The 26241-nt window shown below is 38.7% G+C and overlaps 1 protein-coding gene across 13 annotated transcripts in view; it reads right to left on the reverse strand.

The window, feature by feature from the left end:
* The window catches only part of LOC137098440 (NACHT, LRR and PYD domains-containing protein 12-like), a 254566-nt gene extending 228968 nt beyond the window's left edge, over positions 1–25598 (reverse strand). For 2 of the 13 annotated variants that reach the window (XM_067474724.1, XM_067474770.1), the window contains exons 1-10: positions 25482–25592; positions 22771–22850; positions 21539–21673; positions 19585–19820; positions 17614–19426; positions 15797–15970; positions 14300–14473; positions 12037–12210; positions 8905–9081; positions 7672–7845 (exon numbers count right to left, since the gene is read on the reverse strand). In XM_067474724.1, the coding sequence (XP_067330825.1) occupies positions 7672–7845; positions 8905–9081; positions 12037–12210; positions 14300–14473; positions 15797–15970; positions 17614–19426; positions 19585–19820; positions 21539–21673; positions 22771–22850; positions 25482–25523 (3179 nt within the window). In that variant the 5' untranslated portion in view covers positions 25524–25592. Of the gene's footprint in view, positions 1–773; positions 3352–3915; positions 4090–6993; positions 7168–7671; positions 7846–8904; positions 9082–12036; positions 12211–14299; positions 14474–15796; positions 15971–17613; positions 19427–19584; positions 19821–21538; positions 21674–22770; positions 22851–24614; positions 24656–25481 lie in introns of those variants that run through there. The other 11 variants (XM_067474778.1, XM_067474802.1, XM_067474836.1 and 8 more) reach the window with 11 other exon arrangements.
* Between the last annotated feature and the right edge of the window lie 643 nt (positions 25599–26241).

Consider the following 26241-nt stretch of genomic DNA (forward strand, 5'->3'; position numbering starts at 1 on the left):
GGTGCTGCTTTTCTTCTGAGTATTTCTGAATTCCTAAAAGAGCTTAAGGCTCTTTTCTTGTTCCTTTGGTTCCTTTTTCAAACATCCATTTTAAATTTCAGTTTGTTCTCTTGTTATTTTTTCTTCACTTAATATGGCAACAGTTGGCAAGAGATTCTGCAACCTTAAAAGAATCTCTTTTAATGTTAGAAGCATTCGAAATATCACTAAAAGGAAGTTTTTGTTTTATTCTGCTGATGCTCTAATGCAGATTAGATTTTTTAAATCATTCATTCATGTGATGAACATGGTAGATTCTGGAGAAGTCAACAGGGAGATCAGGTTTATTTAAGCCATGCTTCAAACAACTCAGTAGTAGAATCCTTTTTAAGTCAGGATGGTAGATGGATCATTTTGGTTTTATGGACAAACTGTGCAGATTTGTGATGTTTGATATTTATGGACACAATAATAATATTTTTGCAAAGAATCTGATCATTAATCTAGTTATGGAATTGAAAAGGAAATATACAAATTCGTTTTCACTAATTGGAGGTGACTTTATTGATGTAGTTGACGATCATGACAATCTAGAATTGACCTGTGGCTTATATCATCTTATCATATGCAAAATTACTATGAGGAATATGAGTCTTTATAACGTGTTTGTAAAAATGAGGCTCAATTAGTTTCCCACAGTTCAATTATGGATTTCTGGTAGATCTCAATATCATTTTAATATTAGAATAGTTGTCACATTTGAAGTCTACAACTGTTTTATCAATTAAGATTTCTAATTTGACATACAACCTCCCATGAACACGTCCATTCTGTCTGTTTGTTAATACATCTGAATTCTGCATTAACCCTGGGAAAAAATGTAATATACAAATAAAATAAAATATATTTTTGAGCTGGTTGTGATAATACCAAAGTTTACTTACAGGCTCAGCAAATGACAATATTCTTTAAAACAAAAGCCACTGATGGAATTACATCAGTTTTTGAGTTGTTGAAGAAAAGCAGTTGTAATTGTGTCTTGTGAAACTTTATCAGCAAAGATACGTGATGGTGGAAAGTGGAGATTTGTACAGGATTTGCAAGTAGTAAAAATGGAAATTCATCCGAGAGCTCCAGAAGTATTAAATCCACAATCAACTTCCACTAATTTCTCAATTGCTGATTTGGAGAATGTATTTCTATTTGTCCTTATGTTCGCTGACAGCCATTACTTTTTTGCTTTTTCTTTAAAAATAATAGCGGTTACCTGGATAAGATTTGGCTTTTGAATTGACTTTTTGAGACGTCCAGGTGATTTTCAGCTGAAATCATTGATGACTTTCTGATGTGCAGCCTGTCTGAGAAAGCCTGCATGTTAGATAAGGTGAACCTACCCAAACATTTAGCAGAAAACTGACTCACATTACAGTTTGTCCTACCTAAAGAAACTTATTTAGGTCATGTGATCACAGCTGAGATCACATAACCAAACAATCTGTTCTAATATCTTTAACCAAGAAACAATGACGTCATACTGAAAACAATGGAAGACAGAAAGGCTCCTTGTCTTTAATATTCTGTAGATATTATTATATTCTGTTTGGTTAAAGAGCCATGATGGCATGATGATAACCTATTGCTTACTTTTCAGCTAAGCTGGACCCTGTAGATGATGGAATATGATGCCTGCCAGCTGTGACAGTTGCAGAGAAAGCTGTCATGACTCAGACAAACAGTTGGTTAGACTGATCTAACTCTTTTGGTTCCTTATGCAGCCTCTCTTTCATCTTCCAGGAGCAGAGACTCATGAGGTTGACACACAGGTTAGTGACCCTGAAGGATCATTTGATGGAAAATGTACATAGCTAAGGTGGGGGTTCCTAGAGGGGGCCAGATGAATACAAAGCCAGAAACCAAATATCTGCAGTTTGAGTTTTCTTTGTGCCATTAATAAAATCCAAATGTCCATTGGATTAATTACATATATCACAAAAAGAAAGAAGTGTTTGGAGACTCATGTTGTACTTTCATTCCTAATAATACTGCAGCTGATGGAAGAGGGTCTCAGGTCCATCAGGGAAGAACTTGCATGAAACTCTGGTGTAAGTACTGGTTGGATTGAGCAGATATTTGGTAAATGGAAACCTGTTATATTGTCTCTGCTTACTTCTGTACTTCTGCTTGTAATTTTTGCATTTTGTGGATGTTGTCTTATGCCACATGGAAGAGGTCTAATTATGTGAGTCACAGAGTGCTGTGACTCATCAGATGGCACTTGTTGATCTAAGATCTGCAAAGAATAATGTTCCTCTTTTAGAACCTGATGTTGATCCATTCACAGATTGTAAATATGCTTAGAAAACCTCCTAATCTCTGCTTAGCTCTGTACCCCAGTGATGTCTGTCACACAAAAACAGAGCCTGAATTTCCAATACAACATTATGATGATGTATATTGAATCTCTTAAATGTCTCAGGAGGGAATTGTGATGGAAAATCAAGTATGATTAAATGTTAATGCTTGTGTTTTCTCTAGTTGTTAAATGTTGTTCAAACTTTGTCTCATATCCATGTTTTGTCTTATAGCTTTTGCAAAACTGCTCCAAGGTCAGTTATTGTCTAACAGCAGACCATCCCACACTGTAGTGACCCAGAGTCACTTCATGCTCACAGGTGCTTATCAAAGTGCTGAAAAGGGAAAAACACATCCTGGAGACACTTGATGTGTCTAAGACCAGATAATGTCATTTTTAACAGTAATAACAAAAAAACAGATGTATTTGGTTTCCAGTCAGTTGAGAGACTTTACTGATTATAAAAACACATTTATTATCAGCTATTTATCTGTTATTAATATAAAGATAATGAGAAACTGTCTATTGTTGCTAAAAACCAGGAGTTCAGAGAGAAACATTACACTATTTTACTTTAATACTCCATCACTTAAACAGAAATATGAATTTAAGATCTGAAGGAATCAAAAAAGACAAAGTCAAATCCAGGTGGAGGTGGAGGAGGTGGTTGAGTGTGGAGCAGAAGGAGTGGAGGAGTCTCAGTGTGTCTGCAGAGACTGTGTAGAAGGACAGAGCAGCAGCAGAGCAGATCCACTGCTGATCCAGATCCAGAAGATCACACAGGGATGATGGTGGACTTGACATTGTGTCTGACAGTGGAGCTGTTCTCAGAGCAGTTCAGACTGCAGCACTGAGAGTCATCTCCACTTCTTCTGATTCCTCTGTCAGTCACTGCTGGATGAAGCTCTCCTCTCCACTCTACCTCCCAGTAACATGGTCCAGTCAGAGCCTCTCTGCACACAACATGCTGCTGCTGCAACATCTGCATCATCAGGACACAGAGAGATCATCACTTGCACCTGTAGAGAGAATGAGATGAACAGAGGAGATCAGTGATGTTTCCAGAGACTCACTTCATCATCTGTCAGTCAGCAGAAGTTCTGGTCTCTACAAAGACCACATGGTTATTAAATGTAACCATATTTCTTTGATTTGCAGGCTTCAGTCAGACTGATCTTAGAGCTGTGACAAAGCTGAAACTGATCAATAGTTTAGTGTTGAAATCAGATCAGATTTGATGAATGAGGACCACTGTCTCTATACATGTTGTGAGGCTGTCAGCTGGAATCCAGCTTTATTTCCTGTCCACATGAAGACAACAACAACAGTCGTCTTCACAACAACTCAAACACATGATCACAACAAGCTTGTGGCTGATCTGATTGGCTGACTGTTTTCTCTGTCTCTGTCTTTCTGTCCAATCCTGAAGCCTGTCCCCATTCTCCTCTCACAGCTTCACTGAGGAAAGCAGCCACTGAGAAGGTTGGAGCTTTACAGGAAAACTAGATCTTTGCTTTGATACTAACTGGGTTTAGAACAAAACTGCTGAAAGCAGCATGGACTGACTCCAACCCTCTACTGACCTCAGAGTCTCCAGTCTACAGTGTGGACTCTCCACAAGATCAGACAGAAGCTTCACTGCTGAATCCTGCAGGTTGTTGCAGCTCAGGTCCAGTTCTCTCAGATGGGAGGGGTTGGACTTCAGAGCTGAGACCAGAGAATCACAGCTGATCTTTGACAAACTGCAGCGACTCAATCTGAATAAAGAATCAAAGATGTAGATCAAATCATTAGTAATCAATCAGATTTGTCCTAATCAATGGTGTTTTCTCTAAATCACCATTCAATGCTCTCAAAACTAAAAACTATTTTACTGCTAAACTATTCTGAACAAAAACTATTTGAATCCCAAATGTGAAATACAACAATTTCCACTTCATGGACTGAAACATGGAAAAACAACAGTTTGGTTCTTTAAACATTTATCAACTCATTTAACAAGAAAATTCACCTGTATAAAAAAATACAAATATTTTTTATGGATCCAAATCAGACATCATACAGTATATGATTTACTTTCTGATCTGTTACATTTACATAATTTATACTCTGCACTTTTAAATATTATATTGTTTTTAAATCTCAAATCCATTATTTTATGCTGATAATGTGATACTATTTTATTTCTTCTTATCCTGTGTTAAATTCGGGACGTGAACACTGAGACGCATCATTTCTATTGTGCACAGTTGGTCTGATGATAAAACAAGAAACATTCAACTTTAAAATGCACAAACCCCTTTTCCAGAATAGTTGTGACACTGTAAAAGGTAAAGAAAAAGAAATTATTTGTAAATAATTTGAAACCTATTTGATTATAAATAGTACAAACTGAAACATCTGCTTTTCTTCCAGAAACATATTTCTAAAAAGTCGGGACAGATGCAACAAAAGGCTGGAGAAGACCAACAACAGCAGTCAAACTGACACAAGAACACATCCTACACAATCAGGGGCCACTGCATCAAGAACACACACGTTTCTGTAGTGAAAGTCACTGCATGGACTCAGGAACCTCACAAATCCACTTTCAATGGACACAGTTTGTCTCTGTCTCCACAAATGTGAAGAAACACGATGTAGAAACTGTCTCCTCTGAACTCAAGCTCTTCAATTTAAAATAAAGTCCTTTAAAGTGAATTACAGTGTAGTTTTTAGTACGGTGGCCCTGAGAGCTCAAAGTTCTGCAATGTGAGAAAACAACTTTACAAACACAGAATTTAGAAACAAGCGAACAGCCACCACACAACCAAATGAAGAGACATGCTGCAAAGAGCACAGGCCACAACACGGGCAAAACTTTTTTTAAAAACACACATGGCTGAGACACTGTAACCAAACGTTTGTGATGCAGAAAGTATCCGACTGTCCCCTGAAGAGGTTGGAAAATAAGTTTTCATGTAAATGTGATAATTTATTAAGATGGATAAAATAAATGATCACAGAATTTACATGTGAGCTCATTTTCCAAATCACTGCGTCCTGGTGGATCAGTGGGTAGAGCATCAAGCTGGGTTGTTTAAGTCTCCCAGTTCAAATCCCAATCCATGCACCAGGTGTGTCCTTCAGCAGGAAACTCAGCACTAGCTCCCAGGTGCTGCCTGTGGCTGCCCACTGCTCCCTCAGGGGGATGGGTTAAACACAGAGAACCAATGAAAGAGCTTCTTCTTCCTCGGACTCTAGTAACTTTGTTCATGATTTAAATATTTTATAAGAGGTGGGGGTCACTGGGTTCACCAAGAATTCACTAACACAACCATATGTTAGATTAACAAGATTTCTATCAGAATCAATAGAATTTATTTTACTCAGTGTCACTGCACTGCACAGTAACATCACGTGCATCCAGTTTCAGGTTTAAGACACACACACACACACACACACACACACACACACAGCAAAGAGGCCAAAGAAGAGCAGACATGAAAGAGATGCACTTCAGTTGCACTGAGACAAAATCCTTCCTGCAGGGTTTTGTGAAGCTGTGACCATGTTTGTGTTTTAGAACTGAACCTTTTTATTCTGTTATTTATTTTGTTCACACTAACGCTGCTTCCTCTCATTCACTCACTATGTCACTCAGTCAGAGAGGACAGAGCAACTGGACCATGCACTTAGAGACGCAACGGACAAATCATGCTGAAACTAAGTCCACAAGGTCTTAATCAGATGGTTGTCACTGTTCATGTAAAGTGGTGGTGCAGGTCATCTGGGCTCCTGTGTTGTGTCTTATTGCAGGACATTTCCATACGTCCTTGTGTTGTGTCCAGACCATATGAGCGGTGAGAATCTCTGCTCCCCACTCAAACCCACACCAGGCCACTCAGCTGATTGTCACTCAGATTTCACCCACTCAGTTGGGTTTTTAAGAGAAGTGTCTTTTTAAATTCCAACATGAATCTTTACTCCCTGTAATAATGATCATCATGTGTTATTTTGACAGGAACAGTTCACCTGTATGAACTTGAAGCTCCCTGTTTAAAGTACTTCAGTAACTCCATTATTGAGCTCACAGTGACCAGTTGCTTCAGGTTTGACAGGTGAGTGGTACCAGTGCAAAACTGGAGCTGTTTCTCTTTTGGGTTGTGTTTTGTGTTTTTGCAGCATTTTATTTCTAAATGCTGCATCTGTGTTGTCAAATTGATGAACTTGTTTTCTTCATTTTCACGTTTTCTCAAATTGTGGTGCTTTGACATCTTAGGACCACAGTATTTTAATTACAAGGTTCATTTAGAGATAACTGCAGGTAAGTGGTTGGTTCCAGTCCACATTAAAGCAGCTGGTCCTGTTTGTACACAAACACATAGTTTTGATGAAAAAGATCTGATGCAGCACAGTGGTTAACAAGTCCCTTTTTAAAAATGTGCTGCTGGCATCAAATTCAAAATGAGCAAATATTAAAAAAACAAACAAAAGAAATATATCAATTTCAGTATTTGATGTGTCTTTGTTGCATTTAATATAAAAATGATTTGCAAATCATTGCATTGTCTTTATTTTCATTTTACACAGTGCATCATCATTTACTGGAAACTGGATTTGTAATTAATTAACTTCAGTTATTGTGTAAAGATCTAATTAGTATCAGTCAGTGAACTGACCTCAGATTCTCCAGTCTACAGTGTGGACTTTCCAGAAAACCACACAGCAGCTTCACTCCTGAATCCAGCAGCTTGTTGTCACTCAGGTCCAGGTGTCTCAGATGGGAGGGGTTGGACTTCAGAGCTGAGACCAGAGAATCACAGCTGATCTCTGACAAATTGCAGCAACTTAATCTGAATAAAGAATCAAAGATGTGGATCAAATCATTAGTAACAATCAGATTTGTCCTAATCAATGGTGTTAGAATGACTTTGTCCTTGTGTTATTGTGGATCATCAGAATGTCAGACTTCTACAGACATCATCCAAATGTCAGCACAACATTCATACACCTATTCATGTCAGCACTGATTCAGAACATGCTGCTCACCTCACTCACCTCTGGAATTAGAAGACAAACATCAAATCACATATGACAGACTAAAAACTTACTACAATATTCAATAATTTTAATCTGCTGATAAAATGTAACTTTTGATTTTATTTAACTACAATTGTTGACTAATGCAATTCAAAGTATCTTTATTCAGTTTGGAATGTGTTATAAAAATAAACTTCGGACTCACTGAAATTACCTCAACTTGAAGAAATTATTTCAGTCAGATGGTAAGAAAACAGTAATTATAAAGTGAAAAAATATTACATAAAATCTCCAACAGTATCAGTCAGTGAACTGACCTCAGAGTCTCCAGTCTACAGTGTGGACTCTCCAGAAAACCACACAGCAGCTTCACTACTGAATCCTGCAGCTTGTTGAAGCTCAGGTCCAGTTCTTTCAGATGGGAGGGGTTGGACTTCAGAGCTGAGACCAGAGAATCACAGCTGATCTCTGACAAACTGCAGTCTCTCAATCTGAATAAAGAATCAAAGCTGTAAGTTTAGAAACAAAGTTCCTGTTTGAAACCATCAATGTTTCATCATCTGATCAGAGCTGAGATCAGGATTTTCTCTCAGGATTCTTCAATAATATATTTCTGTCTTTCTTCTTCTTCATTTGGACAGTCCATGTTGTCTTTGTGAAGACAGAAGCAACAATCTGATCATTAGTGAAATGTTAGAGTCTAAACTCTGCTAAACACAAACTTCAACCTCGTTTCTGCTCATAATGATCAAACCTTCAAACTGAGGTTTTCTGTGTCTGTCTTTAAACACTGGACAGAGACAGAGAGGAGGAACTTTGTCCTCACACATTTGAAATGTCTCTGAGGTGGATCTCACAGCACAGCTGCTGTCATTCACCTGGATTTGGCTTCATGTGATCAGACAATGTAGTGATTGGACAAAGATCCAGTTTGTCTGCAGCAACACTTTGGTCGTCCTCAACACACATTTGTCCTCCCTGCTCTCTCATGTGTCTCTCACATGTCTTCACACATGCAAACTATTTCCCATATGATGTAAAGCTGTCAATCATCTCCTGTTGCACTTGATAGTAGCTGTGGAATGTTTGGAGGATTTCTTTCCTTTTCTCTGCACCTTCCAATCCCACTCTGCTGCTCCTCTCTACATTTATTCCACTCAAATCAAACAGGATCAACTGTCTCTGCTTCTTGACACAGTTGGCAGTTGGATGCTTCTTCATTAGCTTCAGTCAACTATTTAGTGCTGTGTGTCCTGTTCTTAACCTGCTGATTCTTCTCTCCTCCTTCTATTTGCTCCAAGCTGATTCTCTGTTGCTGCTTTATACAAGTGTCTTCAATTCTAAGTCTGACAATCAAATGTCATTTTCACATTTTTACATCAGATTTTTCTACTTTCAAATCAGAGTCGACACTTTCAAAACTTCCTTTCAACCACTGAACAGTTTGAATGTGATTTGACCTCAGAAACATGAACCTGTCTGTAGTTTAGTGTCACCACAACTTTCACATCATATTAATCTCAGCACACAACTAAAAACTGGTGTCTGACCTCAGAGTCTCCAGTCTACAGTGTGGACTCTCCAGAAAACCACACAGCAGCTTCACTGCTGAATCCTGCAGGTCCCAGTTTTCACTTAGGTCCAGTTGTCTCAGATGGGAGGGGTTGGACTTCAGAGCTGAGACCAGAGAGTCACAGCTGATCTCTGACAAACTGCAGCAACTCAATCTGAATAAAGAATCAAAGATGTGGATCAAATCATTAGTAACAATCAGATATGTCCTAATCAATGGTGACTTTGTCCTTGTGTTATTGTGGATCATCAGAATGTCAGCACAACATTCATACACCTATTCATGTCAGCACTGATTCAGAACATGCTGCTCACCTCACTCACCTCTGGAATTAGAAGAAAAACATCAAATCACATATGACAGACTAAAAACAATTCAATAATTTTAATCTGCTGGTAAAATAAGAAAAATTTAACTTTTCATTTTAATTAACTACATCTGTTGACTAATATAATTCAAAGTATCTTTATTCAGTTTGGATTTTTTGTTTGTCCTTTCCACTTATCCTGTGAGTTCAGGGTCACCACAGCAGATCATTGTCCGCCTGTTGCTTTGGCACAGTTTTTATGCCAGATGCCCTTTCTGACACAACCGTCCACAATTTCTACTGGCACTTGGGAGGGACTGGGCTGTTAGGGGTTCAGTCACTTGCCCAGAGACACTTCGACATATAGCCGGGACAGGGGATCGAACCACTGACCGTGTGATCCATGTACGACTGCCTCACCAACTGAGCTACAGGAATGCGTTATTCAATTCAATTCAATTCAACTTTATTTATATAGCGCCAATTCACAACAAAGTCATCTCAGGGCACTTTACAGAATAAAGTCAAGATTATAAAGATATATAAAGAGAACCCAACAATTCCCCCTGGAGCAAGCCATAGGCAACAGTGGAGAGGAAAAACTCCCTTTAACGGAAGAAACCTCCAGCAGAACCAGGCTCAGGGTGGACGGCCATCTGCCTCGACCAGTTGGGGTGAGTGGAAAGTGGAGAGAGAAAAGAACAGAGCAACAAAAAGCAACAACAAAACATCGGGCAGATTGGTAGGACCAGTAGCTGCACGCTGGAAGACACACAGCTTCAAAGCCGGGGGACACCTGCAGAAAGGGACAGAGAGAGGGGGACAGAGGAGGACAAAGACAACTACGGGAGAGAACACACAGAGTTAATGACATACAGTGGTGACAATTGCGGGGTGAGAGGAGAGGAGAGATGGTCAAGAGGAGGAAAGGAGCTCAGTGCATTGGGGGGTGGGTCCCCCAGCAGTCTAAGCCTATGGCAGCATAACTATAACTAACTATATGCTTTATTAAAGAGGAAGGTTTTAAGCCTAGACTTAAAAGTAGAGAGGGTGTCTGCTTCCCGAATCTGAACTGGGAGCTGGTTCCACAAGAGAGGAGCTTGATAGCTAAAGGCTCTACCTCCCATTCTACTTTTGGAAATTCTGGGAACCACAAGTAGGCCTGCATTCTGAGAGCGAAGTGGTCTACTGGGATGATATGGTGCTATGAGATCTTCTATATATGATGGAGCCTGACCGTTCAGAGCTTTATATGTAAGAAGCAGGGTTTTAAATTCTATTCTAAATTTAATGGGAAGCCAGTGGAGAGAAGCTAGTGAAGGTGAAATATGATCTCTCTTGCTAGTTCCAGTCAGCACTCTTGCTGCAGCATTTTGGATTAATTGCAGGCTCTTTAGGGAGTTACTGGGGCATCCTGAAAGTAGGGAATTACAGTAGTCCAACCTAGAAGTAACAAATGCATGGACCAGTTTTTCGGCATCACTTTGAGACAGTATGCTCCTAATTTTGGCAATGTTCCGTAGGTGGAAGAAGGCTGTTCTAGAGATTTGTTTTATATGTGACTTAAAGGACAGATCCTGATCAAAAATAACTCCAAGGTTCCTTGCAGTAGTACTGGAGGCCAGACTTATGCCATCTAGGGTAACAATATGATTAGACATCATATCTCTGAGATTTTTGGGCCCAAATACTATGACTTCAGTTTTGTCTGAGTTTAAAAGTAAAAAATTGTGGGACATCCAGGCCTTTATGTCTTGTAGGCATGCTTGAAGCTTTATTAACTGATTATTTTCATCTGGTTCCATAGATAAATATAGCTGGGTATCATCAGCATAACAGTGGAAATTTATAGAGTGTTTTCTAATAATGTTGCCTAAAGGAGACATATATAAAGTAAAAAGTATTGGTCCTAACACAGAGCCTTGTGGAACTCCATAGCTAACCTTTGTGTGCATGGAGGATTCATCATTAACATGAACAAATTGAAATCTATCAGACAGATAAGATTTAAACCAACCTAGTGCAGTTCCTGTAATTCCAATTTCATGTTCTAGTCTCTGTAATAAAATGTTATGATCAATGGTATCAAATGCGGCACTAAGATCTAACAGAACAAGTATAGAGATGAGTCCATTATCTGAGGCCATGAGAAGATCGTTGTTGACTTTTACCAGTGCTGTTTCTGTACTATGATGAACTCTAAATCCTGACTTAAAGTCTTCATACAAATTATTCCTATGCAGGTGATCACATAATTGTTTTGCGACTACTTTTTCAATTATTTTAGAAATAAAGGGGGGATTAGATATTGGTCTGTAATTGGCTAAAACACCTGGGTCAAGAAAGGGTTTTTTAAGTAGTGGTTTAATTACAGCTACCTTATAGGCCTGTGGTACATAGCCTGTTTCTAAAGATAGATTGATGATATCTAATATGAACGTATCTATTAAGGGTAAAGCTTCCTTGAGCAGTCTAGTTGGAATAGGGTCTAGCAGACAGGTTGTTGGTTTAGATGAGGTAATAATTGAAGTTAGCTCAGAGAGATCTATGGGTAAAAAGCAGTCTAACAGGGATTGGGGCCTTATTGATGATTCTAGCACTGCTGTACATGAAGATCTATCTGTAATTTTTGCGGGGAGGATCTGGTGGTTATAAAAATAAACTTCTGACTCATTGACTTGAACTCACTGAAATTAACTCAACCTGAAGAAATAAATTCAGTCAGATGGTGAGAAAACACTAATTATAAAAAGTGACAAAATATCACATAAAATCTCCAACAGTATCAGTCAGTGAACTGACCTCAGAGTCTCCAGTCTACAGTGTGGACTCTCCAGAAAACCACACAGCAGCTTCACTCCTGAATCCAGCAGCTTGTTGTAGCTCAGCTCCAGTTCTCTCAGATGGGAGGGGTTGGACTTCAGAGCTGAGACCAGAGAATCACAGCTGATCTTTGACAAACTGCAGCCCCACAATCTGAATAAAGAATCAAAGATGTGGATCAAATCATTAGTAACAATCAGATTTGTCCTAATCAATGGTGTTAGAATGACTTTGTCCTTGTGTTATTGTGGATCATCAGAATGTCAGACTTCTACAGACATCATCCAAATGTCAGCACAACATTCATACACCTATTCATGTCAGCACTGATTCAGAACATGTTGCTCACCTCACTCACCTCTGGAATTATCAGACAAACATCAAATCACATATGACAGACTAAAAACTTCCTACAATAATTTGATTCATCAGTCAAATGCATCAAACTTTAAAGAACCAGAACTGATCCAGTATAAAGGTCTTGCTTGGTCCTGGTCTCTGTCCTGCAGATCAGCTCAGGAAAACACAGATTCAACTGAACAAAAACTATTTGAATCCCAAATTACAGATGATTTCATGAAAACTTTGGAAAATGTTCAGCAGAAATGTGAAATAAAAACAATTTCCACTTCATGGACTGAAACATGGAAAAACAACAGTTTGGTTCTTTAAACATTTTTTAACTCATTTAAGAAGAAAATGTACCTCTATGAAAAAAATACAAATGTTTTTATATGAACATCAATGATTACAGCTCACTGATATGAATTATAAAGAAAGAAAGAATGTTTTATCTTCACTGAGTTTATATCAATTGATTTTTGCCAAAAATATTAATTGAAACTTAACAAGAGTTCTGAAGGTTTTATTTCAGTGAACTCACTGAAATAACTAACACTAAACAAATAGTTTTAGTCCAATATGACATGATATCTAATGAACACCAGATCAAAAGGACAGAACTTTCCCCCCAATCTTGAAGAACAGAAAAGAGATGATATGCATGTCCTAACTTTCCCCATGATTGAGGTGGGAGGAGTTCATGGCCCCCAACTTGTTTTCCTACCCTGGACAGAATTGGACATTAAAGAAGCAATGGAGAAAGTCACCCATCCAAAAAGAAATGCTAACAAGTGGGGAGAGGACTTCCAGAACATGGTGCAGGATTACAAACCAACCTTTCAGTGCACCAACCTCTGAAATACTCTGTTTGCAGCAATCTGCCTAAACAAATAGCAGTAATAAAATGTGATGCTCACACTAACAAAACAGATCCCATTTCTGCAGGACATTCAGCAGCAGATGCTGCAGCAAAAGCAGCAGCCAGGACGGGACAAATGTTTCACCTAACTCAGTTTTCTCTCCCACAGGAACTCAACCCACAGGCTGAACTGTCATCCATGCAGTCACTGGCAAGCAGATCTGAAAAAACTCTTTGGAGAAAATCAGGTGCAACAGTACAAAATGAGGTCTGGCTTGGTCCAGATGATAAACCTTGCTTCCCTAAGGCTTATTTCCAGTTGTATGCAAAATTAACTCGTGCTAAAGATCACGCATATGTCAACACTCACTGGTACACCAGAGGTTTTTCAACATATGCAGCTGAATATGCAGAAAATGTAGAATCTGTGCAGCACACAATGTCTCTGGTGCCATTAAAATGCCATTGCAAGGTCACCTACCACCTGATGGACCCTATGAAGATTGAATGATTGACTTGATTGAATTGTCACTATGCCAAAACAAGAGATATTGCTTGACCATGGTTTGCATGTTTAGCAAGTGGGTAGAGGTTTTTCCCTTCTTCCAAACAGGATGCATCCACAGTGCTAAAAGCCCTAACAAGAGACTTCATTGTTCGCTGGGGTATTCCAAAAAAGAGCAGTAGCGACAATGGTCCTGGGTTTGCCAACAAAGTCTTGAATGATTTGTCAAATCAGATTTGGCCCAGTGCAGTTCTGTTCTGTTGCATGTTTTCTCCATTTTGCTAATTCAATTCACCATAACCATTCGCTTGTGAGTTGCCCTTTGCCTCTAAACTTGCCTTACAGTGTTTTACACAACAACCTGAAGGTTATATTTCAGTGAACTCACAGAAAAAACTAACACTAAACAAATAGTTTGAGTTTTAGTCCAATATGACATGATATCTAATGACAAAATACAAACCAAATTAAACTTTTGAGTTTAGTTAATTGATTTTGAGGAATAAAGACTTAACAGTATCAGTCAGTGAACTGACCTCAGAGTCTCCAGTCTACAGTGTGGACTCTCCACAAGATCAGACAGAAGCTTCACTGCTGAATCCTGCAGGTTGTTGGAGCTCAGGTCCAGTTGTCTCAGATGGGAGGGGTTGGACTTCAGAGCTGAGACCAGAGAATCACAGTTGATCTCTGACAAACTGCAGCTCCTCAATCTGAATAAAGAATCAAAGATGTGGATCAAATCATTAGTAATCAATCAGATTTGTCCTAATCAATGGTGTTAGAGTGACTTTGTCCTTGTGTTATTGTGGATCATCAGAATGTCAGACTTCTACAGACATCATCCAAATGTCAGCACAACATTCATACACCTATTCATGTCAGCACTGATTCAGAACATGCTGCTCACCTCACTCACCAATTTACAGTGGTGGAAAGTAATGGAGCACAAATATTTCCTTACTGTAATTTGTCACATTTCACTTAACTTAAGTAAATTTAATTATGGTTACTTTAACTTTAATTTTTTTGACTGACTGAAGTGTTTTTTTGTTTTTCCTCCTATATATATATATATAGTGTCTATTACCATGAATTAGTACATTTTCTTTTTCTGTAGGAAACTGATGAAAGCTGTCTCTGACTGAGCCAAGTGTCAAGCTATGAATTTTGACCCAGTTTGACCCAAGTTTACTGTATCTGTACATTGTATTACTGTAAGTTATTGTGCTATGTGCAGTGTGGTGTATTTTATTTTCCATATCTTAAGCATAGAGGTTTTATGGTGCATAATGTTTGGGCTAGAGTGCCAACATACTCTAGGATCACCACTGGGTGAGGGGATCAGGATTGGCTCAAAGGCTCAGTATAAGAGTGAAAAGTGAAGAAAAGTCAGACGGTTGTGGATGATTCCAGAATGAGGAGCTTCATTGGTAACAGGTGAGGGGATCAGGATTGGCTCAAAGCCTCAGTCTCTATAATCAAACATGGCTCGTGGCTCAGCACTTTTAAAATTCTGTCATCAAGTTGAAAGAAGAAGTTTGCAAAGAACTGAGCTCTTTCACCATCTCCACAACATCACAGTGGGAAAAGATTCAGTGCATAAAGGCCACAGGCAGAAACCACTGTTGAATGTGTGGAACCTTCCAGCTGTCAGGCAGACAAATGTCAGAGAAACAAAGTTTCATCTTTACACTTTTCACTCTTTAACACTTGAGAAAAACTCGGCTTTCCTTAAGTTCATGGTCCACTACTAGTGCAGACAAGGTACTAGTCCAAGGCCCAATCAGACTGTCAGCCTGTTCCTCCTCAGCACCACTTTCCTTCAAGTACAGTCTGCAAACATGGAGACATCTCCCATCAGCCAGTCTGGACTTATTTCACTTCTCTATGTGGACTCAACTTAAAGTCCCACATAGTGTTGAGGGATTTGACCTGAGGAAATGGTTTTCACATTTGTGCTCAGACAAACGTAGAAACTAATGAACCAAACGAAACCTGAACATTCACTTATGGATTTAAGATGGAAAACTGACCTCAGAGTCTCCAGGAGACAGTTTGGATTCTTCAGGCCAGAACAAATCAGCTTCACTCCTGAATCCTGCAGCTTGTTTTCACTCAGGTCCAGTTCTCTCAGATGGGAGGGGCTGGACTTCAGAGCAGAGGCCACAACTTCACAGTGAGTCTCTGAGAGTTTGCACCCACGAAGTCTGTGATAACAGATAATGAGAAATAATATGAATATGTAATTTATAAGTATAATTAAAGATCTACTATAAAGTTTAGATTTTCTCTATTTTGATCACAAAGCAGAATGAGATGGAGGCAGCAGCTAAATGATCTGAACTTATCCTCTATAACACTTTTCTACATTACGGAGACACACACACACACACACACACACACACACACACACACAAACACACACACACACACAGTCAGGTCCATAAGTATTTGAACAGGGACACAGATTTCATGGTTCTGGTTCTCTGTCCCACCACAGTGGATTTGAAGTGAAACCATCAAAATGTGCTTAAAGTGGAGACTGTCAGCTTTCATTTAAGGCTTTGCTCCAAAACATTAGATGAACAGTGGAGGAACTACACACACTTTTATTCACAGACCCCCAATTTTAGTGGCTCACAAATATTAAGAACAATAAAGTTCAACTGTCTGTTTTAATATTTGTTCCAAATCTTTCTGAGTCAAAAACTCGCTAAAGTCTGGAACCATGAACATCACAAGATGCCGGGTTTTTTCCCTGGTGATGCTCTGCCAGACCTTTACTGCAGCTCTCTTCACTTCAGCTTGGTTTTGGGGGCTTTGCCTTCAGTTTGGCCTTCAGCAGGTCAAATCCAAGTTTAACTGGATTCAGGTCAGATGATTGACTTGGCCATTGAACAACATTCAACTGTGGAGCCTTGAAAAAGTCTTGGGTGTCTTTCACAGTGTGCTTTGAGTCACTGTCCATCTACACTGTGAAACTCTGAGCTTTTAGCTCAATGTGAGCAGATAATAAAGCCCTAAACACGTGAGAATTCATCCTGCTGCATCATCAGTACAAACCAGAGAAAGAGTTCCTTTCCAACAGTTCTACAAACACCATTTCTTCATCAAGTGACAACAGATTCTGATCTGTTCCTTTAATGAATCAGCCGACACTTCCAACATGTGCTCAGTCGATCCAAATAAAGTCCATCTGTAAATCTGATCCAACATTTTCTACCACACAACACAGCGTCATGTCAGCAGCCTGCAGCCCAGCTCCTCATGACCAGTTAACGTCCACCATGATCCCAGGTTAGAACAGTCTTATCTCAGTAAGCTGTGTGACAATTTACCACTGGCTCTGTTTCTCTAGTGTTTTATACAAGTTATTATTCATTTTGCAAACAAAAGCTGCTGCTAAAGTTAAATATGTTAAATATGTTGCTGCCAGTTTGTCTGAAGGAAAAGTTGAAAATAAACATCTTATTTGATAAATGGTTGTAGTTTTTTAAATATGTGAAGAAGACGTTTGTCTTTTACCACAATGCAGCTGTGAATTTGTTTTTTCCTTGAAAAATCAGTTTGTGTAACAGTTTAAATTATTTTGTCACTGTACAACAAGGACTGTAGTTGTGTTGAAGTGTCTCCATCAGTGCTGAGCTGAGCTGCTGCTGCCACCAAGAACACTGAGTGTGTATATATATAAAACATGATACCATCAAATGAAAGATGAAATGCTGAACCTTCTTCTGTGATCTTTTCATCTTAAACCCAAATGTCTTTAGTTTACAGAACAGATCAATGTGACTTGTTTTTCCAACATCTTTTAAGTGTGTTAAGTGTGATTGATCACATCTGGACTTACTGAGCCTTTCTGCAGTTCCTCACAGCTGGGATCAGTCTCCGTCGTCCTTCCACTGATGTGTTGTACTTTTTCAGGTCCAATTCATCCAGAACCTCCTCTGACATCTGCAGCATGTAGGCCAGAGCTGAGCAGTGGATCACAGAGAGTTTCTTCTTTGATCTGTTCTCTGACTTCAGGAACTCTTGGATCTCCTGATGTACTGAGTGGTCCTTCATCTCCATCAGACAGTGGAAAATGTTGATGCTTCTGTCAGGAGAGATTTTATCACTGTTCATCTCTTTCAGGTTGCTGATGACTCTCTGGATGATTTCTGGACTGTTCTCTGTCTGACCCAGCAGACCTCCTAGGAGTCTCTGGTTGGTCTCCAGAGAGAGGCCATAAAGGAAGCGGACAAACAGGTCCAGGTGACCATTTTGACTTTGGAGGGATTTCTGCATGGCTGACTTCAGGAAAACCTCAAGAGATGGGTTTTGAGATGAGTATTTCTTCCCCAGGAAGTCCTCCAGTACCTCTGTCTCCCTGTTGGTGTAACAGTGGAAGAAGTAAACTGCAGCCAGAAACTCCTGAATGCTCAGATGAACAAAGCAGTAGACTGTTTTCTGGAAGATCACACTCTCTCTTTTGAAGATCTCTGTACAAACTCCTGAGTACACCAAGGCCTCTGTGACATCAAGACCACACTGCTCCAGGTCGTCTTGGTAGAACATGATGTTTCCTTTCTCCAGATGTTCAAATGCCAGCCTCCCCAGCTTCACAAGAACGTCCCTGTCAGCCTCCATCAGCTTTTGTGGACTGGTCTCATGTCTCTCTTCATACTTGTTCTTCTTCCTCTTGGTCTGAACCAGCAGGAAATGTGAGTACATGTCAGTCAGGGTCTTGGGCAGCTCTCCTCTCTGCTCTGTAATTAACATGTGCTCCACAACTGTAGCAGTGATCCAGCAGAAGACTGGGATGTGACACATGACGTGGAGGCTCCTGGATGTCTTGATGTGGGAGATGATTCTGCTGGACAGGTCTTCATCACTGAACCTCCTCCTGAAGTACTCCTCCTTCTGGGCGTCAGTGAAGCCTCGTACTTCTGTTACCCTGTCAACACATGTAGGAGGGATCTGATTGGCTGCTGCAGGTCTGGAAGTTATCCAGACCAGAGCCGAGGGAAGCAGATTCCCCTTGATGAGGTTTGTCAACAGCACGTCGACTGATGACTTCTGTGTGACATCAGACACAACCTCACTGTTGTTGAAATCCAGTGAACGTCTGCTTTCATCCAGGCCGTCAAAGATGAACAAAAGTTTACAGACAGCCAGCTGCTCTGCTGTGACCTTCTGTAATGTTGGATGGAAAACATGGAGCAGCGTGAGAAGACTGTACTGCTCATCTTTGATCAAGTTCAGCTCCCTGAACGAAAGCACAACCAGCACACTGACATCTTGGTTTTCCAAGTCCTCTGCCCAGTCCAGACTGAACTTCTGCACCGAGAAGGTTTTTCCAACACCAGCGACACCGTTGGTCAGAACCACTCTGATGTGTCTCTGTTGGTCAGGTAAGGCTTTAAAGATGTCGTGGACCTTGATTGAAGTGTCATGGAGGGTCTTCATCTTGGAAGCTGTCTCAAGCTGCTTCACCTCATGTTGGGTATTAACCTCTTCACTCTGTCCCTCTGTGATGTAGAGCTCAGTGTAGATCCTGTTGAGGAGGGTTCCACTTCCTGTTTCATCACTTCCTTCAGTCACACATTCACATCTCCTCCTCAGACTGATCTTATGTTCATCTAAAACCTCCTGCAGACCAACATCTGCTGAAAGATCAGAAACTATGTGAGAATGAAGAAACAGAATCCAACAAAAACTGTCTAAGAATATCTGATATTTAAAATTACACAAAAATGTGCTGTATGATGTAACAAATGTCTCTGTAAAAAATAACAACTCCAGTTTTCAGAAACATCAGCAGACAGATGTTCAGTCTTACTTTGTACAGTCCTGTTCTGACTGACTGTCTTCAGTCCAGGTCTTGCTCTGGATCTTTTTGCACACTGGGGACAGGAGGAGTCTCCTGATGAACCAGACTGGTCCCAGTATGAGGTGATGCACTGTCTGTGGAACCAGTGTCCACAGCTGGTAGAGACTGGATCCTTCAGGACGTCCTGACACAAAGCACAGCAGGACAGCTGCTCCTCCACAGAAACTTGTGTCCTCTTCCTCTTTCTGTGGACATTAAGAAAACTCAACCTGGGCATGAATTTTGACAGTTTGTTCTTTCAGAACTGTTTTGATTTTCAGACATCAGTCCTTTCAAATTGGACATGTAACTACTAAGAGTTCAGCAGATGTGTGTAACTTCATTATACACAAACCTCAGACATGTCTCAGAGTGGACAGAAATTTATCAGAGAGGTCAGAGGTAGTTGGTCTGACAGTATCCACACAAAGTTCAACAGCAAGTTTTCACAGGAAAAGTAGAAAACAACAAATGAGCTGATGAAGTGAGGAGCACACGTCCTGTGGATGAGTGGAAAATTATTTTTATGGTGAAGAAACATTTTAATAATTCACCAATAAGAATCCTCTGCAGCTGTAGGATATGTGTCTTCTTAAACATAACCTTATAAACATAAGGACCTTGATCTGACATTTCTAACATCACACTGGAACCTGCTGAAACATAACCTGCTCTGAAATAACACCAAGCGAATAAAGTGCAGGAAATGTGTGTCATCATTTTAGATTTTACATCATGTCACACCCTCAGTGCTCTGCACAAGTCATGTGATCAGTTGTATACAAGAGATTAAAAGGTGGATGTTTGATTTTAAAATATTTATTAGATATTGTATTGATTAAATACGTCTTGATTACAGTTGGTATTTCATTTTTATTTTTTTTATCTTACACAATTTCAGTTGTTTTTAAAGTGTTTTATTATTATCATTGTTGGAAGAGTTTTCGTTAAGAATCTCCATTACCAGTAATAAAATATAATAAGTACATGCAATGATTTATAAATCATTTGAAACCTGTTTATGAAACTAAGATTTATTTATTAAATTAAAAATGTACAATCATAAATATACACGTATATATAAAAGAAAAGGATTAATTAATAAAATAATAGTTGTTAATTTGAACTCCCTAAGTAAACTTCAGGAAATTGGTATGATATGAAAAGTATTGTATGAATGAATGAGACGGACAGATTCTTCAGACTCAGCAAAAAGGGACTGAGAGAAACCCTCAGTTTGTTAAAGAAAAGCTTCACCAGCAGGTTCACAAAAGTAAAGTTACTACTTTAAGATTTATTAGAAATAAACTAAAATACTCTGTGGACTGTGAAAGTAAATTATACAAACTACAGTATTTAGTCACAGTAAATCTAAGATTTCTACATCATTTCAAAACCTAAATCCTCCTACAATCTCATCATCAGTGTGTATGTGATGTAAACAGGTGAATGTGAATAACCTGGTAACCACGGTAACACTTCAGGGATTTTAACCCGATCAGTTAATGTTTAAAATTCGTGCTGTGAGTAAAAGTGGCGTTTGTTGGTCATATTTTTATCACTTTAGTTCAGCTGAATCCTCTGGTTCCTCCTTCATAGTGACCTGACTCCAGGGTTTATTACATATGTGCTGACGACAAGAACAACAGTGGACAGAGAAGCTGACAGCACAGTTTTGGTGGTGAACCAAAGAGTCACTGTGTTAAACTACAGAGAAGCAACAACAACTTTCTACCCTGACATGTCCTGTCCTGTCACCAGCCTCCATCTGCAGAGAGACAAAACCCCTACAGCTTTAAGTTGGAGACATAGACTCCTCCTGATCATCATCTCCACTGTCTGTTGTTGGTAACAGTGAAGAGCAACTGATAAAACAGAGCAGAAGTTTGTCTTCCTGCTCACTGAGTCATCTTCAGTCTCTTACTTTGTGTCTAAGGGTCCAGGTCCATTACCAAAACCTGGAGGATCGTGTTTGGACCAGTCACTCTTCATAGACAGACAGCTGGATCCTGTAGACTCTGTTCTGTCCTTCTTTTCCTCCATCTTCTGAACATCAGCTCTGGGAAATGACAAAAAGGAAGAAGCACACAGATTTTACTCCACCACTGCTTTCTTACTTTAGAGCAACAGAAATTAATTTCAGTTTCTGTTTTAGCAGCTTCTTCTCATGAGTCTGTCTGTGTGTATTAACATGATGTTTTCATGATCAACAGCTTGAATTAAAAAGGGTTTTAGTAGAAATGTTGGTATTTGCCTGCAGTATAATCACAAAGATCATTATGATCATTACGTCTTAACCAAACATTACATTTATCATCAGTAAGTTCATATCATACAAACAGCAGCAGATAAACATTTCTATAAACTGACAGGAGTAACTGAGCTCAGTAACCAGGAGGTAACACACAGTACAAGTTCCTCATTTTCTCTGAGTCTCTCTGTATAAACAGCAGTGGACAGTGTGTGTTGTGTCCACAGGGACAAACTGACTCAGAGACTTTGACAGTAAAATAAGAAGAATGTTGGATTAACACTCACCCTGTCTCACACTTCACTTGGGTTATTAGTAAATTTACATTTATGAATATAGAATTTAGCAAATATAAAATGTATTAGAAAATATTGGTCACTCTCCTCTTCACTTTGTGTCTTTCTCCCTCTCTGTCTCCTTCTCTGTCTCCCTCTCTCTGTCCCTTTCTGCAGGTGTCCCCGGCTTTGGAGCTGTGTGTTTCTCCAGTGTGCAGCTACTGGTCCTAACAACCTGCCAGATGTTTTGTTGTTGCCCACCCTGAGCCTGGTTCTGGTTCTACACATCTGTATAGTCTTCATTTCATTCTGTAAAGTGACTTTGTTGTGAATTGGTGCCATATAAATAAAGTTGAATTCTATGTTATTAAAAATTCAGATTTTTTTTTAAAAAAAAGTTGAAATTACTGAGGTTAGAAGAGTCTTATCTCAGTAAGCTGTGTGACAATTTACCACTGGCTCTGTTTCTCTAGTGCTTTTATACAAGTTATTATTCATTTTGCAAACAAAAAACACAAATGAATGATAATAATAAAATAAATGTTAATGCTGTATAATACGACAAATGTCTGTGTATAAAACAACAAGTCTTGTTTTCAGAAACATCAGCAGACAGATGTTCAGTCTTACTTTGTACAGAGCTGCTCTGACTGTCTGTCTGCAGTCCAGGTCTTGTTCTGGATCTTTCTCCAAACTGCTTTTTCTTCTCTCTGTGAAAACATTTCTCTATAACTAACTAATCAGTAGATTTCTGTTTTTTTCTTTTTTTACTACAGAAACACCATCAGTAGTTTGTGGAAATAAAACCCAGACTAAGATCCATCTTAGTCTGAACCAGTATCTGCACTAATAGTTCTGCATCATGAATATAAATCATCCTCAGTGAATCATCTTCATCAGGTCAGTTTACAGTAGAAACTGTCTCTTGTTTTTATCATTAACACTTGTAATAAACAGACATAACCACAAGACATTATCAGAGCTTTAGAATAAAAAAGGATTATGTGTTTTTCTCCATCAATAACCTGTTTTCAGAAAAGTTGGGATGCTGTAAAACGTAAATACAATCACGACGAAATTATTTCCAAATAATAACAAATATAGATTTTAACTATATTTGTGAAGGCAGCAGTGGTGGAGCGGTTAATGCTGTTGCTTCACAGCTAGAAGGTCCTTGGATCAAATCCCTGACCAGCTGCAGCCTCTGTGTGGAGTTTGCATGTTGTCCCTGTTTTTGTGCGAGTTTCCTCCCACAGTCCAAAGACATGCATGTTAGGGAAATTGTCCCTAGGTGTCTGTCTGTGTATGTCTCTCTGTGTTGGCCCTGAGACAGACTGGAGACCTGTCCAGGGTGGATAAGTGGTGGATGCTAATTGTGAATTTGACACCAAAAACCTAAAGACGCGTCTCTTTGTTTGTCCTACATGTGTCATGTTCTTTTATGTGACTGTCACAGGTTTGTCTTCACAGTTCACTTTGTTACATGTGACAGTGGTTTACAGCTCACACACTGCACTGAATCTGCACAATCAACGGCTCAAACATAGATAAACATTTTGATTATCACAGTTTAATTAGTTCATAACTTTTTTTAAACAGGGACTGAAAGTTAACTTGCTATAAAACTCATATAATATATCATAAATATATTATATATATATTATATTATATAACTTACACCGCAAACTGTAGAAAATTTATTTTCCAGTAAAGTTTCTGTTGGAAAAAGTTCTGTTAGACATTTAACGATATATTGTCGATCATCTTAACGTCTACAACCACAAAACAAACAGGCAAATAGACTCACTGATCAGTTTCACCAGGTAAATGAAGTCCTACTGTAGCATACAGTGTCTTTATGAAGATCAGTTTCAGTTTTTGATGATAATTTTCAAAAAAGCTTTTAATTTAATTCAATATTAATTATTGAGAACATAATTAAAGGTGGTTATATTCTGAGGTTTTCCTAATATTAGACTAAAAATAGAGACACATCTGAAACTCAAGCAGAATAGAACCATAATTAAAGATGGAAAAACAGAAGAGCTAAGAGATTTTTGATTACTTTTAAAGTATTTGAATTTTTGTTTAGTTTGTACTGTGATTCTCCTTTTTCTGCTGAGTTTTAATTTGCATTAGTTGGAGCCTTGTTGATTTATTCAGCACTTTGCAAAAACCCTGTGAATTTAAGTAAAAGTAAGAATAACAAAAACTGTGGCCCAAGTTAAAGTTTTCCATTTACATTTTTTTGATTTGAATAAAAGTACAATAATATTGTAGCAGTATTAAGAGTTGCAGTAGTAATAATCAGGTGAGTTGAGCGTCTGTCTTAGTTTGAACAGGTTGCACTAAAGATGTTAATCAGCAGAAATGTGCTTGTTCATTTTCAGCTGCTTTAAATGATTCTTTAGTTCCACACTGAACACTTCGTTTTTTGTGTTGGAGACAGAAACTTCGGCTGCAGACTCACTTACTTTTTTACAAACACTGAAGTTGATCAAACTGTTTGTTCTGCCTTTGAAAAGACAACATGGAAGTTCAAATTAATAGTAAGAGGAAGAAATATATTGTTTAAGAATTATAAAAGAAAATCATGATGTTAGATCTTAGTGAATAAAAAAATGTGTTTGATATTTCACCCAGAATGAAGCAATAAACTGTAATAAACTGTAATAAACTGTAATAAACTGTAATAAACTGTCCCATCAGATCAGTCATGGGGCAAAGTTCTGTTACTGCTCATAAAATATTTGTGTTAATACTTGTGTACTTTGACGTAAGTGGAAGTTTTACTTTCAGTTTACGATTTCTACAGAGCCACTTAAGAAAAGGTTTCGAGTTCTTCTTCTACCACTGCTGATACCAAACACATGTACAGTAATAAGACTCTGACCTAAAGACCCATGTGGAGATTCAACATCATCAGTAAATGTCAAATCCTGCTCACTTATCAAAGTCCTCTCATCATCACTGTCTCATTATTTATTCTTTCTGGAATAAAAATGAGATTTCACATCTTGTAAGGACTAAAAATCCCAAATAGTTGTTGATCTTGACTTTGATGACTTTGATGTCGTTCAATGTTCATTCTGTAATTATGATTGTTCAATAAAGCACAAACACTGAGTAGACACATAAAACTAAGAGTAAAGCCCACTGGACCTACTGACTGTAAGATCACAAACACAAGTCAGGTTTGAATGTCCTACTTTTCCTCAGTGTCTCTGTACTGATGTTGATTCTGTCTCTACTTTGCAAATGCAAAATGTTAATGTACCAATACACCAACAACATGGAAATGACAGTGGTTATTAAAAAGGAGTTAGTAGAAGTTCTCTTACTTGTTCATTTGTAGGTTTTTCACCAGACCAACAAGGCTTCATAGACAGCTGGATCCTGCAGACTGTGCTGTGTCCTCATCTTCCTTCCTCTGGACTTCAGTCAGTCTGAGAGGTAAATGATTAATATGACTGTGAACTGTGGACACAGGGATTATGACCAAGACGTCAGGTTGTAAATACAAAACAGGATCTTCAGTAACTGTTTTTTTTTTTTTTTAACAAAACATTCAGGTTTTATTCTTGGATTGTTTTATTCTGCACAATCACTACATCGTTTGTTATTGTGAAAACATCATGAAAATTTCTGAGACTATTTATTTCATGACAGATTTGCCAGTTTATGAAAATGTCCACATGAAAACACATAGAAAACACCTGAAACTCTCAAAGTCTCTGACTCTCACATTTCTACTGTGGAGGTTTGATGTGTGTCTCCCGTCACGTCCTGTGAGGCTTTAGTCCTTGTCCGAAAGAAGAAATCCACAGTAGGAACCATAGTTTTGGAAAAATCGTAAGTGAAAAATGATCAAAACTTTTCTTGATCGTTGGAAGTTTTGTTTAAATAATGATTTTTATGAAAAGATTCACCTGGAGACAAAGACAGCAGCTGTTGTGTCTTTGTCGTCCATGTTGTAAAAATGTCTTTTTACAGTCACATCTGGGATCTAAAGTCTCACCATCAGCCTGAAAGACCTGAGATCAGATCTACGTCTATGAATTTACAGATCTAACTTGCATCCTGTTTGCTGCTAATGATTTT

Source organism: Channa argus, chromosome 1, assembly GCF_033026475.1.
Source record: "Channa argus isolate prfri chromosome 1, Channa argus male v1.0, whole genome shotgun sequence".
NCBI lineage: Eukaryota > Metazoa > Chordata > Actinopteri > Anabantiformes > Channidae > Channa > Channa argus.